Raw genomic sequence first — 16,717 nt, forward strand, 5'->3', positions numbered from 1 at the left:
CAGTTAGGGATGAGGTTCTAGGTGTTGAGCACATGCTCTGCATCTTGAAGTCCCTGGGTCAGCTGCTGGCACCACAGACCACCCCACAAGACTGCTGGAAGTAACCCTGCGGGCCCCCAAGTCCCCACGCAGTCCCACATTCTTCGAGATCCTGAGCACTGCCATGGCTTCCCCTCCCAAAGAAAAGCTTCTCTTAATATTGTTTCCTTTCCACAGATGAGAAAGATTCTCTCAAAGATATGACCACAAACCCTAACGCTCAAAATGTAGCAGAATCAACCAAAACAATTCCAGAGAAGGAAATACAGACTGCTGCAGAAGAAATCATCAGGTAAGAATTCAATAAAACACATTTAGAGATTTGCTTAACCAACTTTGAAAACTGCGAACATCAATTCCCCATTATGTTGAGCCAAGGAGAAAAGAACTGCAATAAGTCACGTAATACTATGGAACTGGGCCCTAATTAAAAGACTTTCAGTCATTGTCCTTTACCAGTGAGTGACAGCCACTAACCCAGTGTCTGCTGTTTGGCTACCAACAGAAATATTACCATCAAGTATATTTTTTAAAGCAACCTACATAAATATCAGACATGATGTTTTTCAAAATAAGAAGTTGAAAGAATGTGTAAGATTCCCTTCTGAGGGGTGGAGAAACAGTCCAGGGGTTAAGGTGTTTGCTTTGCATTCGACCTCCTGAGGTTCAATCCATGCATCCCATCTCTGAGCACAGAGCCAGGAGTCAGCCCTGAGCATTTCCAGCGCAGGGCCCCAAACAAAACATAATAAACAAAAACTTTCCTCTAAATTCATAAGGAAATGGCTATTCCAATTCTGTAAACATTGTATTGTTGTAGAAAACCCTTCAATCCCTTTACCTAGTGATAACCAAGAATAATTTCAGAAATGAGCTATCTTTATGTCATGCCAAGAAGGCAGTTTTGTAAATAAATACTTCCTACAAAATGACTGGAAATATCCCAGAAGAGACGGCAGTTTCTATGTGAATTAGTGGGTGCAAAATGCAAAGCATCTAGGGACCCCCTCATTTTGTCACTACTTGCCTTGTTTTTATATACCTGCCGATACAATTTGAATTGTTTAACTAGTTTTAATATAGTTGCAAAAACCTTGTGAAAAAATTGAAAACGTGCTTTTCTTGTTTAATAGGCAAGGCAGGTTGGGAGTCTAAAAGAAGTTGAAAGCACTTGTTTCTTTCCAGATTCCAGAACCCTCAGCCTCTCTCTGCAGTTCCTCTGCTATATTAAACTGTGTGTGCCACCAGGAGTAACTATGAAAATCTAGGAACCTGTGTCACTGTCACTGTCACTGTCCCATTGTTCATCGATTTTCTCGAGCAGGCCCAGTAACGTCTCAATTGTGAGACTTTGTTGTTACTGTGTTTGGCATATCAAATATGCCACGGGTAGCTTGCCAGGCTTTGCCATGCAAGCGAGATACTCTCGGTAGCTTGCCAGGCTCTCCGAGAGGGGCAGAGGAATCGAACTCGGGTCGGCCATGTTGGCTGTGTGCAAGGCAAATGCCCTAACTGCTGTGCTATCGCTCCAGCCCAGGAACCTGTGTATTTCAGCCTAAACAATAGGTACCAGGAAGAGAGAGTATTTTCTGAGTATGTGAAAATAAACATAAATTTATTCTATTACACACTTTTTTTAAAAAAAAAAAAAAGCAGTGCTTGACAGAAATTGAAAGTGACATACTATTTAAGCAGAGTGCAGATATTTAAACTGGGGTAAAAATTAGAATCTTGCTGGGGTACGTAATTACTTAGATTATTGCTATAACTGTAGGTGTTTACAAAATGATTTCCAGTTTTGTAAGTGGGTCGTTATTATCTTCACTCTACAGATAATCAGCCAATGCGAAAGAGGTTAATTGGTTCACCTCTGGACAGAGGGGCAGCTCAGCCAGGATTAGACTGCAAAAGACTCAGATTCCTAAGTGGAACTTTCTCCTCCGTCCCTCCAATAAACCCACCCTTAATCAACAGCTTAACCTTCAGAAACAAATCACTCTCTTTCTGTGTTCTCCTTTTTTTTTTTTTTTTTTTTTTGCTTTTTGGTTCATACCCAGCGATGCACAGGGGTTACTCCTGGTTCATGTACTCAGGAATTACTCCTGGCCAGGTTCAGGGGACCATATGAGATGCTGGGAATCGAACCCAGGTTGGGCCATGTGCAAGGCAAATGCCCTACCCACTGTGCTATCACTCCAGCCCCAAATCACTCTCTTTCTGGCATTTATTTTAGCGAACTATATATGTGTCTCCTATCCACCACAAAGCCTGGCAAGCTACCCATGATGTATTCAATATGCAAAACACAGTAACAAGTCTCACAATGGAGACGTTACTGGGCCTCCTCGAGCAAATTGATGAACAATGGGAGGACAGTGCTACAGTGCTATAGACTCTGTTAACTAACATTCAAGGGTATAATCTTCTTGTCTCAGATCCATTTCTAGTGTTATACTTTTATACGTCTAAAATATGAAAAGTGAAGCTTTTGAATTTCGCTAAAAGTGTAAAAATAAAATTAGTATATATCAAAGACACAAAACATTTTGAGCAGGATGGTAAGTTTAGTCTGTCTACTGGGTTGTTCCTGCTTTGCTGTGTCAAAACACACAGTTGCTCCTCTAAACTCCCCTCTTTTTCCTCTGTCACACCAGTCCAATTTCAGTCGCAAACCTGTGAATCGATTTCTCCTGGGAATAATTATTCTTTCTCTAATGTAAGCAGAGCAATGCTTGAGCATTATTGACAAGTGAAGTAGTCGGGTTGCTTTGTTAGCTGGATAGTTACTCCTTCTCTGGGAATTGAGTGTAAACAGCTATACTGAGTAAGTAGCTAAAATGGGCTACTGGAATTTCCAGTATCATTTTCATCTAATACTGGGATTCCTCATGTTCCTGTACCATTAAGGATTTGCCAAAGTCTTCCTGTTTTGATTTTATGGACCTCAGTAGTACCAGATACTGAATCCTAGAGACTATAATGTTTATATCCATCACTAGAAAATAACAAAGATAAAAATGATTTTGTGTTAAAAGTTTTATTTCACAATGCTTCTGAAAAATGAAGATGACTTTGTATTTGTAGCTATTCAAAATCAACAACTTTAACCTCTGATAAGGTCAGGTGTGAAAAGCTTGTTCTAGAAAAACATTAAGGATTTGATTGATTGCAGGAGCTAAATATAGATGCTGTGTGAGTGACTAATTCAAGCTTCATTTTTTCATTTGAAAAAGGTTAGATTATTAATAAAGAAAAGTTGAATGTTTCCTTTTCTGAGTGCATTTTCCTCACCCCTGATCTAAACCCAGGGTTGAAAAGGATTATATATATATAGAAAGATCAGTACAGTTTTTTTGTTATGTTTTGGGGCCATACACAGCAGTGCTCAAGGTTTACTTCTGACTCTGCTCAGAGATCACTCCAGCAGGACACAGGGAACCGGGCATAGAACCTGAATTGGCAGCATGCAAGGCAAAATACCCAACCTACTGACTGAACTATCGCTCTGGTCCCCAGATTATGGGTAAGTTTTGTGGAAGCACAAAAGACCAAGAAGTAGCCTAAGTCGTTTGAAACAAGAGTCTTGCTCACAACTTCAAATTATACTATCTGGAATGTTCTCTGCTTTTGGTATCAGGATGGTGTTGGAAGTGTTTGGAAGAATTTTCTTTAATTTTAAAATTTTGTTAATCTTTTTATTTTCTTGGGCTGGAGTGATAGCACAGAGGTAGGGCGTTTGCCTTGCACGCAGCCAGCCTGGCCGAGTCGGGTTCAATTCCTCCGCCCTTCTTGGAGAGCCTGGCAAGCTACTGAGAGTATCTCACCTGCACGGCAAAGCCTGGCAAGCTACCTGTGATGTATTCGATATGCCAAACACAGTAACAACAATTCTCAAAATGGAGACATTACTGGGCCCGCTCGAGCAAATGTTATATCATGTTATTTAGTCTTCATATATTTAGGAGGTTTTCCAGCCCTCTCTTTTATGGCTGTGATCTGAAAGAATAGTTGCAAAGATATGCACTTGAGGAAAATGTGAATTAAGTTTTTTAGGGGTAAACAGCCCTCTGATTATCTATTAAGCCCATATGATATACATATCAATTAGGCTGCTGTTCCTTGATGATTTTCTGTCTGGCTGATCTACCCACTGGTGGAAGTGAGGTGTTGAAACACACACTAATATATTGTAGAATCCTTTCAATATAGCACTAAAGGTTTTTTTGAGGGCTTTTGCAACTATTTTCATTGGGGATATAAGTTTGTAGCTTTCATTCTTCCTCCTCCTCCTCCTCCTCCTATTCTCTTCCTCCTCCTCTTCTCTTTTGGTATCAGAGTATAATGTTGATCTTACAGAAATTTGGAAGATTTCCATTTTTTCAATTCTTTGTAAGACCTTGAGAAATATAGGCAATGGGTCAGTTTTGGAGATTTAATGGAATTCAGTAGTTAATCCCTGTAGAAATAGACTTTTCTTTGGAAAGAGTCTACTTGATTATTATTTCAATTTTCTTGTTTATAAGTGGCATGTTCAGATCTTCTATTTCCTCTTGAGCCAGACTTGGAAAGTTGTTTAGATGGTGGTTTATAACTGGACAGCAACCTGTGTTTTGACAGTTGCACGTACCCAGTCCCAGGTGTGCAGCTTAATTCAAGGAGGCTTATATAACAACTAGAAGTCTGCTATTACAAGTTTCTGCCACAAGCTATAGACTAAACAGGCCTGAATTTGAATAAGGATTAACAGTGCCTGCCTCCAGAGGTGACTCCAAGTTCAAGTTAGTCTTATAAATTCACTATAGTAAGTACCTACTACTAAATGTGTACTGGTTTTGAGCAGACCCGGGAACGGACTTGGAGTCTGTGATCCCAAGCACCTGACCCCATCTGTTTTCTGGAAATTGAATGGACTTGTGAGTTACTGAGATATAGATTCACAGGGAAAAGTTCCAATTCCAGTTGGGCGATAATGAGTCAATTCACAGTAGCCAGGAGCTGGTGTCAGCTGTGGTGCCAGGTTATGCCAGCCAGGAAGCTACCAAGGGACTCACAGGACTTAATGCTCTGAGTTTTTGCCACAGAGTCTGTTCCTGTGGACAATGAAATCCAATGTGGCCTGGTGACATCTCTAAATTGCCATCAGAAACTCCAACCCGCATTTGCATCCTCTAGTTGCTGGCCTCCGACTATAATATTTTAAGTACAGGGCTGAAGATTGGGTGCAAGGTCAGCATGCCAGCACCTCAGAATAAAGTTGCTTCCCTTAGAAAACTCATTTGCAGCTGATTTACCTACAAAGGAGTTTCTTTCTAGGTGAGAGCATCTGTGTCTCCAAATCTGAAGGATTCCTTTGCTATGGAAGTTTTGTTTGGGGGATTTTTAAGTTCTTTTAGGAGAAGATTTTTTACTTGCTAATTCTGGCTTGGGGGCCATACCCAGTGGCACTCAGTCTCTACTCCCAGCTTGTGTTCCAAGACACTTCCCGTCAGTGATCAGGGGACCATGCAGTTTTCTGGGACTAAACCCAGGCTTCCTGCATGCAAAATAGACACGTGGTCAATTGAGCTATTCCACAGACCCCTTAGTCCTAGTTTTGCTATATGATTATTGGAGAACATAAGCACAAACTATCTCTATTCTATCATCTTGAAAAACACTTTCACATAGAACCTTTGTATTCATGGATATAAATTTTCTCTATTCTATTCCTAGAAAAACTCTTACTCATAGGCATACATAATGAGCTTCTTCCTGCCATAGAATAGAAAGACTTAATTATTTGCAAAGTTTGAGATCCTATTTGTAATATTTTTCTTTTTCCTCTTCTCTCAAATATCATTTAGTAAGGTTAATAATATGGATATATATATATATATTTATGTCACTATGTCTATGTAGTTACTTATATAAAGTGTAATAAAAACAGACGACTAAAATAAATGTTATCATTATCAATATGGAGTTTCATAAAGCATGGGTTTTATCCAACCCTCAATATTATAAATGAAGTCCAAAATTAATTTTCCAGCTAAAGTAATATTTATCTCAAGTAAATGCCAGTCTGAAGATTTATTTTTCAAGGTTTACAAGTATTTCGTGTTTATGTTTTCAACTTGAATCTGTTTGTATTAAAATAGCTTTCTTCATTCCTTCTTTTTAAATCATTTACAACATTTTCTACATTGTCTATTAGAGAAAAGACTTTTGCAAATCTTCCCCCAAGAAAAACAAAGAAATCATTATCTTGTTCACTGAATCATTTCACTCCTGAAAGACATGCAGTTCACCTTGGAAAGTCCCATTGATGCCATTTGTCCATTAGCAAGAAAAACAGCCTATTCCTGGCATTCCAACTCAGCACATTCTTATTTTTTAATATTAAAAAGTATATTTCGATGGAGACTAATGAATAGCAAGCAAAAGAATATATGTTTGCCTTAGAAATATCAACTCTTTATGTCTGGAAAAAGAGACAGAGATGAATGGTTGATAGGTTAAGTGATTAAATGATGAACAAGCAAGCAAGTGAAATGTTCAATGCCCAGAACTTTTATAGTATACAGTATGTGACTTTTCATCAGCCTTGGTACTCATAATGCTAAGAAGGAAGGTTATTTCTATGAATAGTCTTCTTTGTTCATAATAGCAATCAGTCTCTATTTGGGTGGTTTTAAAATAGGCAATCATTTCACAGCAGGAACAATGAGAGCAGAATAGAATTCAAAATCAGATCAGCACTCATAAACACTGGTGTTTATTATCATGCAGCTAGAAAACGCAAGAATCACTGCAGAAAATATTCTTTAAAATCCATATGTGACTTTTTTCACTGAAATAGAAAAGGAATGTCAACTTTCACTTTTGCAAATATAAATTACAATTTATACTTCAATAATTTATAAACATATAAAAATAAAATCAACTACACATTTGCCAATTTTGTGGGATGCATAATAATTTGTTTTTTATAGTCTTTGCCCCAAATTATAATTTCCCTCTATGGAAAGCAATATCTTTATAATTAGACATTGCATTTTTAACAACAGATTGGCAATACATTTCTAATAATGATTGCTAACTTCTGTTTCTAGCAATATGGTAGACTCAGTGTTTGTACAAAATTTCGTGGGAAGAATGTAATTAGAGATACTAGATAAAATATAAAACTACATTTGAATGCATGCCTGAGCTGGCAAAAAATTATTTTATGGAAAGTTTAAAGATCTGGTGTTTACTCTGGAACTCTATTCCACACTCTTTTGTTCTAGGTCTGAGTTAAGTGTCATCATGAGACAAAAGTTGGGCTTAAACTAGGTATAAGGACATAGTTAAAGACTCCATCATATGTACTATGTAGCTATTAGAAAAGATGAAGTCATGAAATTTACATACAAGTGGTACTACATGGAAAGTATCATGCTAAGCGAAATGAGTTAGAAAGAGAGGGACAGACACAGAAAGATTGCATTCATCTGGGGAACATAAAGTAAGGAAATAGGAGACTAACACCCAAGAATCGCTGAGATAAGTACCAGGAGGTTTACTCCATGGCTTGGAGGCCAGCCATACACGCTAGGGGGAAAGGCAGCTCAGATAGAGAAGGGAGCACCAAATAAAGGGTGTTGGGAGGATCCTCCCAGGTTGGGAGATGCATGCTGAAAGTAGACTATAGACCAAACATGATTGCCATTCAATGCCTCTTTTTGCAGACCACAGCACCCAAAATGAGAGAGAGAGAGAACAAAAGGGGGGCAGGGTAGGACGGTGGGGATAAGGGGAGGAAAACTGGCATCCGTGGAGGTGAAAAATGGGCACTGGCGGAGGAATGGGTACGTGGTCATTGTATAATTGAAACCCAAGCACAAAAATTTGTAAGTCTACCACTGTACCTCATAGTGTTTCACTAATAAATTTTTTTTTTAAAAAAAGACTCCATGATAAAATTAGAGAAAGAACCAACATGACAGTAAGAGTTGAAAATGATCATTTTGGACAGTAACTGAATGTTGGAAGTAGGTAAAGGGATATACCTGATTACCTTTTATTAAATGTATTGCAAACCAAAAGGCCCAAAATGGTGGTGGGGGCAGGGGAGAAATGGGGGGAGAGAGACAGACAGAGAGAGGGAGAAGAAAATTACTTGCCATAGAGGCAGGCAGGGGAGGGGGTAGAGAAACTCGGACCACTGTTGGTAGGAAAAATGCATGGATAAAGGGATGGGTATTGGAACATTATATGACTGAAACTCACTCATGAACAACTTTGCAACTGTGTATATCACTGTGGATAATTTTTTTAAAAAGATTAAAACAAAAGGAAATAAAAAAATTTTAAAGACTCCATCATAAAATTAGAATTCCAAAGAATAACCCACTATAATTTATTTCCCAGAGAGAAGTGGTATAATAACTGTCTTTGCCCTAACTCTGAGTAGATGAATCACTTAATCACTTAACTTCCCATTAGTCATCGATTTGCTCGAGCGGGCACCAGTAACGTCTCCATTTGTCCCTGTCGCGTGCTAGTGTAGCCCAATGGCATCTGTTCGCTCTGGGAACATGAAGAGCCTCAAACTGATCGTTCATGATCTTGATGAAGAAGTCTAACCATCTGGTAGGTGGGCGGCCACGCGGTCTTTTGACATCCCGTGGGATCCAGTCGGTAACAGCTCTAGTCCAGCGGTCATCTTTAAATCTCATTACGCGACCAGCCCATCTGATTTTTGACACCTTGGCAAACGAGACAGCGCCTCTGATTCTTGATCGTCGACAGATGTCGGAACTCTGGATTCTTTCTCTCATTTGAGTGAAACGTGATATTCCAAGCATAGCCCTTTCTATTCTTCTTTGGTAGACCTGAATAGCGTTCTCATCTTGTTTGCGTAGGGCCCAGGTCTCTGAGGCATATGTTAATGCAGGAAGAACAGTGGAATCAAAGAGATGTGCCCGGAGCCGGAGGTTCTTCGTCCTCTTAGCTATCTCTTCGACGTTCTTGAAGGCGTTCCAAGCTGCTCTCTTCCTCCTGCGCAGCTCGGGTGCCAGGTCATTTGTCATGTTGACTTCTTGACCTAGGTACACATAGCTGTTGCATTCGGAGATGGTCGTTCCATTGAGAGCAAATGGGGCGTCAGGAACAAGGCTATTTCTCATAAACATTGTCTTCGTAAGATTCAGCTGTAGTCCTACCTTTCCACACTCACGGTCAAAGTCGGCCAGCATTTGTGCCACTTGGCTGATGTTTGGTGTTATTAAAACAATGTCATCAGCAAAGTGGAGGTGGTGTAGTTGCCGACCATCTATCTTTACTCCCATTCCTTCCCATTCCAGTCGTGCATGATGTTCTCGAGGGTGGCACTGAAGAATTTTGGTGAAATGGTATCACCCTGCCAAACCCCTCTCTTGACATCAACGATTACTTCTTTGTAGAATGGTGAGATCCTGGTAGTGAATCCGCAATGCAGCTCACAGAGGATCTTGATGTATTGGGCTTGAATGTCCTGATTGGCTAGGGCTTCAATGACCGCTTCCGTCTCAACAGAATCAAAGGCCTTCTTTAAATCAATGAACGTTAAACAGAGTGGCATCTTGAACTCCCAGGAAACCTCAATGAGCTTGGTTATCATGTGGATATGGTCGATGGTGCTGAATCCTTTGCAGTTCATCAGCAGGTGTGACCACTCCTCAGACCCCACAGTTTGCCAAGCATTGGACAGGATCAAATGGTGTGGAATCTAAATCATTAACTCCAGTATTATGCAGAGCATCTGCCAGTAAAGTAAAGAACAAAGAGAATGTTTACACTCCTAAGTCTGCTGTAACGGATGACGAGTGCTTTTTATTTCCTAAGCCAAAGACTCCAGTTAATAAGAACCAACACAGAAGAGAAATACTCACTACACCGAATCAATACACTACATGCTCAAAAGGTAGGAACCAGTGCCTGAAAGAAACCCCAGCTAAAACACCATTTGATTCAGGAGCGGAGAAGTTAATAACTGGGGTCATTAGCCCGGAGAGGCGGTCCTGTTCATTGGAACTGGATCTCAACCAGATACACATAGAAGACACTCCAAAAAGAAAAGGAGCCAAAGTTCTCGGGAGCCTGGAGAGGGGATTGGATAAGGTCATCACCGTGCTTACCAGGAGCAAAAAGAAGGGCAGTGCAGATGGACTGAGACGCCACAAGCTTCACTACAACGTGACTACCACCAAATTAGTGAATCCAGACCAACTCTTGAATGAAATAATGTCTGTTCTTCCAAAGAAGCATGTTGACTTTGTACAGAAAGGCTATACACTGAAGTGTCAAACACAGTCAGATTTTGGCAAAGTGACAATGCAGTTTGAACTAGAAGTGTGCCAGCTTCAAAAACTCGATGTGCCACCACCACACTCCAGGACGCTTTCCAGACCCACATGGCAGCTCCGGCCGAGACTCACACACGACTGGAGACCCACCGAACAAGATAAGCGGAATTCTCTGAGACCTTGGACTCCAGGCTCAACGGACCCAGGGACAGAGATTCTATGCTTGCTCCCACCAACCACAGGTGACAAAGGGATTCTAATCAGGAGCCCCACCGTACCCTGCCCTGTCTGCTCCTACCAACCACTAGAGACCCACGGATCGGATTGCACACAGAAGACCCACCCTACCCCTACCGGGACCAGATAAATACCCCTCTGGCAGACCTCTACTACCAACACTATCTCCACTACCCAGCCGCCACCACACTCCAGGACACTTTCCAGACCCGCACGGCCGCAAAGCGGCCGCGCCACACATCACAAAACACTAAATACCCATCTTCCAGAATTGCCGTACCATATTTGATAAGGTTCAAATATGGTAACACCTATGAGGGCGATTAGAGGTCGCCCCAAAAGCCTCTATCCCTCTCGGAAAGGCTGGCAAGCTACCGAGAGTATTCCGCCCGCACGGAAGAGCCTGGCAAGCTATCCATTGTGTATTCGATATGCCAAAACCAGTAATTACAACTGGTCTCATTCACCTGACCCTGAAGGCTTCACTGACATGGCAGCACTGAGTAGATGAAAACAGAAAGAAATTTGAATCTGGAGGAAGTGAAGGAGAGAAGCAGACAGTGGGGGAGGAAGGAGTGGGGAAGACATGGGAGAACAAAGGGGAAGAAAATAATAGAAGGCAAAAGAAATTCTTATCTATAATACATTCAAATTAGCCTGGAGACAAAAGAATTATACTACCGGTATCCAAATTTTTTGTTAATAAAGAAAAATTTGGAGAAAACAAACTTTAAAACTGATCGCATGGGGCTGAAGAGATAGTACAGTGGTTAGGGCACTTGTCTTGCATGCAATCAACCAGAGTTCTATCCCCGGTATCCCATATGGTCCCCCAAGCCTGCCAGGAGTGATCTCTGAGAGCAGAGACAGGAATAAGTCCTGAGAACTGCTGGGTCTGGCCCAAAATCAAATACAAAACGCTGATCTCAGTATATTTCCATAGATAACATGAATATGAATTTACAATTTAAAAATTTAAACAGAGGCTCCCCACCTGACCTCTGCCATATGTCTCTGGATCCCTTCCAAGTGACAATAATCACCTGGCTGGCATTTCTAGGGCCTCTTTGGTTTTTGGTTTTTGTGGTTGTTGTTGTTGTTGTTGTTGTTTTTCTTTTGGGGTCACACCCAGTGATGCTCAGGGGTTCCTCCTGACTTTGTACTCAGGAATTACTCCTGGCGGCGCTTGGGGGCCATATGGGATGCCAAGGATCAAACCTGGGTTGGCTGCATGCAAAGCAAACGCCCTACCCATTGTGCTATCACTCCGGCCCCCATCTGGGGCCTCTTTGGAACCAGAGGCAGATTCCTCTCCACTCCCACAGCCTTCTCTCTCTCTGTTACAAAGGTGGGCCCAGCTCCATGGCTGAAACTCTGTTTACCAGCTCCACTAATGAAATCTCATGCCACTGATAATTATACTTTCTGCCACTGGGGGAAGACAGGCAGAGAAGGAAAAGAGCAATTCCTAGCCCGATTCATCAGGGACAGCCTGGGGCAGCTACAAAAAACACCCTGGCATAGCAGGAGGTGGGGGACAGGGAGAAGCTCACCAGTTCACTGAGGGAAAAGAATCATAGGAAAGGTTCAGCCAGCACCAACCAGCTCTGTAAATTCTCAGCAAATGATCTCGGTGACACCCTGCTGAGGATGTTTAAATGATCTGAGAGAAACGATGGTGCAGGTAGTCAGCAAAGTACAAGAAACTCATAGAGCACTTGATAGTGAGTATGAGATTCATTCATGACACTCTATGTCTGTCCTCTAGGGTAAGAAAGGTTTGTTTACTCCTAGTTTCTAAAGAATTTTAGACATTTTCAATAGCAAACTAACATTTCATTTATATCAAATGTATGTATCTAATCAAATGGCTTTTTTCACATTCACAGAGACTTTTATTGAGATCTCTTATTAGTGCAAATCCTGAAGCATTAAATATTTTCAACCCGAAAGTCAGCATTTCCTTTCTTAGGATAAAACACACTCATCTACTTTCATAGGCCTATTTTGGTTTTTCCTCTTAAAACTTTTCTTCTCATTCTTATGAAAATTACTTTCGTAGGACTTAGCTATTTCATGTAAGATTTAAAATGTAGATTTGTTCGTAATGTTCATTTTAATTGATATATCTGTAAATATATAAAGATATATATACTTATACATTTTTGTTTACTCATTTGTTCAGGTGCCATGGTGTTCAGGGTTGACTCCTGGCTCAGGAATCACTCCTAGGGGTTCAGGAAGACCATATGTAGTGCCAGGGATCATCCCAGGTCAACCACATGCAAGGCAAATGCCTTCCTCTCTGTTCTACCTCTCCAGGCCAATCTTTGAAAAATATTCTCTAACTTATCATTGATTTACAATTTTGTAGAATTTCAGTATGTGAGTAGGTGCCACCATTTCCACAATTTTTTTTTAAGATCTCTATCCCCTATGTGGAATAAAACCAAAACATTGGGAACATAGCACTATAGCATTGTTCTCCCATTGTTCATTGATTTGCTTGAGCAGGCACCGTAACGTCTCCATTGTGAGACTTGTTGCTACTGTTTTTTGGCATATCGAATACGCCACAGGGAGCTTGCCAGGCTCTGCCATGCAAGCGGGATACTCTGAGAGGGATGGAGGAATCGAACCCGGATTGTGCATGCAAGGCAAACGCCCTACCCACTCTGCTATCTCTCCAGCCCATTGGGAACCTTTTAACAAATGGTTAAAATCATCAGAACTAAACATTGTGTGTATAGAACTGATATTTCCTCTAAGATTGGGTCTACTATTTTTTCCATAAATAACAGCTCCCTCTATACTGCCATAGCCCATAAGCAGTCCACCAAATGCAACAGTTTTTAGTTGTTCCCTATTCCATCCTTGGACACTCTTCTGTACTCTGGTCAATACCTTATCTTGCTGGCCACTTTCTCCTCAATGTTTATTGGTGGTTCCACTTCAGAGCTGCAATTCTAAGCACTGACATATCCAAGAAGAATCTTCAAACTCCTTCTCTAGTCTACCTACATTCTTTTAGCAAATATTTTTTTCATGTCCTGTATTTAAGTAACATTGACAATGATAGTCTGATGACTCCTAACTTTGCATTTGCTGGGTGAGTCTCTCCCAAAAGCCTGTCTTGAGTTACCAATTGCATAGTTAATACTTCCCCTATGGAGTTTAATTATAAAGTCCAAACCCACTCAGTTTCTCTCACTTCCAAGTCTACTTTCTCCTCTCAATATCTGGCACCTTCATTCTCCCACTTTCACCGTATTCTATCTGATACACTGCAGCCAACAGAATGGTCTCAGTGAATGGGCAAGTTTCCTGTCCCCACCCTTAGAACAATCAAAACTGATGTACTGGGAAGCTTTTATTTATATCACTTAAGCTGAAGCTGAATATCCCTTTGAGATATCTTCAGAATCTTCCCAAATCTGCATTTCCACCACTACTATCCTCGTTTATCATCTCTTCCCTAGCGACGCAGTACCCTCCTCATGGGTCCGTAGCTCCCACTTGGTCTATGATCAATGGAGCAGCTCAGGTCACTATGTTGAAATGCAAGTTTCTCCTTGCATGTGTCTTCATGTCTTCCAGTATCATGTGAGTACAACCTGAGGTTTTGACACAGTCCACAGGGGCATCATTATCAGACCCCCAATCTGTCCTCTGCCTATCTTAGTTCCTACCACTAACACATGCAGCCTGACCCAGTCACCTAGGAAGAGTCTTTCCTCAGACAGCTATGTCACTTCATCGCTTCTTTCAAAGTGTCTATTTAAATGGCGCTTGATTACAGGTACTCTGAGCATGCAGTAGATAATATTAGTCCCTTTATCCCCCTTCTTCCCTACTTGGATTTGTTCCCTTTGTTTTATGTAACATCTCCTGACACATTCTATATTCTTGTTAGTTTATATTTCTTCTTTCCCTACTAGAAACTATTATATTTGAGAGGAATACTTTATTACACTGTCTCTCTCTCTCTCTCTCTATATATATATATATATATCTGTATATATATATATATATCTGTATATATAAGTTTCTAATACACAAAAGATTCCCTTGCATATAGTACACCTAAAATAAATATTAAATAAGTGAATGATTAAATGTGACTCCCAAATTATATAATTATGGGATGAAGATGTTTTCCCATAAATCTGTGCCTTCATTCTTAAATTTTAAAATTGCCTTTACTGTCTCTTAAATAATAACCACATTCTTCATGAATACATTTTGTTTCAGGATATTTTATCACGAAATACCATAGGTCTTTTTCAGTTTCTCCTAGCAAACCAAACATTTAATGTGCTATTAAGTCCTTGGGGGTGAAAACACAGAATCCAGCCTTTATATCGTAACTGATTCCACAACTAGAAGTTCTGCATCCTGCTTCCGTTCTTCCATTGTTAGTAATCATTCTAAGGACCCATGTGATAACCATATTTGGAGAAAGAATGGTATTCAGGGTCTTTGCACTAAGTACTCAGCCCAAGAATCTAAGACCCGACAAGATACAAGAGAAAGGAATACTGTGGTGTAACTCTGGACCTCAGTAGAGATCCATCCACTTACTGAAGGCACCAGACAGTGTGACACAGTAAGCTTTCTATTTAGGGTGAAGTTAATTGTAGAAAGATTTTGCTTCTCCAGGATCAAAATACAAATGGTAACCACATGAAAGAGTTTTTAAGACTATACACTTTTACCTACTTGGAACTCAGTGGAGTGGTTTTTCTCACAGTAATGAGCAATGCATTTACTAACATGCATTTTAAAATTAGAATCAGAGGTTATTTTTTAAAGTAATGAATGTTTTGCTTAAACAGTACCAACATGTGTTTTGAAAGGAACTGCAAATGTAACATATGGCTTATATGGACTTAAATATGTCACATTCAGCCATTAATCGGGGGGAACAGGGGCCGCTCGCCTGTTCTAAGGGTCCTCCTTAGTCTTAGCAATTTTACTCCATCATCAACCTTTGCTCCTTATATCAGATATTTGGATTTAATAGGGTCTGAAAAAAAAGTCCTTTTCCACTTTATCTACTTTACTATAAGGATAGTTTTTAAGGAACTTCACACTCTGATTACTGATGAGAAATTTGTGTTGGCAACAATTAGCATACTTCACTCTCAGTGCCAAGTTCCAATAAGATATATGTTCTGGAGTTAATAATTCTTCATTGACAGTGAAGAAATTTAGCCATGTACAATAAGAATGTTGTGGCTTTAGTTTCTTCAGATCAGCATCTGATTCTGTGACTGTCCCTGTCCCATGGTTCGTAGTGTCTGTAGTCTTTGCATCAACACCATGCACTGAAGCAAATACAAATTAAACAGGCTCAGCAATCTACAACTTCACTGCCTACTTCAAGCCAAACTCTGTCACCAATATGTAAAACATATGCAGAAGTTCAGGAAACTCCTCTCTTAGTTCTCATATGTTCATGTTAAAATGCTATCCTGTCAACGGCCTCTGTATTAGGATATGACTTCAATTTTTTGTCTGCAGAATTGCTTAAGCTTGGAACTAGAGAAGGGACTCTGCCTTGAAGGGTACTCCTGATTAAATGGAACCTAAATATTCTTCCCATTTTAGAGAACTATAAAAAAGTTCCTGTTGCCACTACCATATTTGCCAGTTGCATGAAAAAAGCATGGAAACCTTTAATGGCCCCATATGCTCACCAAACCACCTTTCATTGTTACTGACACCCGAGGTGCATTCATCCTGGAGAATCCAATACTTGACTGACCTCTAGGTCAAGACAGTAAAAGACTGAATAAGACTTAAAACGAAGGTCTTGGGAAATTTTTTCCCCTTGTTTAACTGTCTAAAGGAAAAAACTGCCTTCTCACTATCAGAATTGCATATGAGAATTCTACTCCCAGTGAAATATTGGCAAAGGACTTTAGCAGATAATTAGAATTCTTAGGCAACGTGCTTCCTCCAGAATGTTTTTTGGAGAGGAGTGAGGAGGCTCTACAGCTTTAAATCTTAGACATGGAACTGGCTTAAAGTAATTTCAATTTTTTTAACTCTAATTCATCCTTGAATGTGGCTGCTCATATCACATTTCTAGATTCCGGCTCGCCAATGAGCCTGAATGAAAGGGACTTGCC

General features: G+C 40.3%; 1 protein-coding gene across 1 annotated transcript in view; it reads left to right on the forward strand.

Annotated features, from left to right (window-relative positions):
* The window catches only part of CNGB3 (cyclic nucleotide gated channel subunit beta 3), a 167,364-nt gene that overhangs the window by 24,696 nt on the left and 125,951 nt on the right, over window positions 1–16,717 (forward strand). Inside the window, exon 4 of the mRNA XM_056108544.1 lies at window positions 217–331. Within this exon, the coding sequence (XP_055964519.1) occupies window positions 217–331 (115 nt within the window). The remainder of the gene's footprint in view (window positions 1–216; window positions 332–16,717) is intronic.

This window comes from Sorex fumeus, unplaced genomic scaffold (genome assembly GCF_029834395.1).
Source record: "Sorex fumeus unplaced genomic scaffold, SorFum_2.1 ptg000002l, whole genome shotgun sequence".
Classification (NCBI taxonomy): domain Eukaryota; kingdom Metazoa; phylum Chordata; class Mammalia; order Eulipotyphla; family Soricidae; genus Sorex; species Sorex fumeus.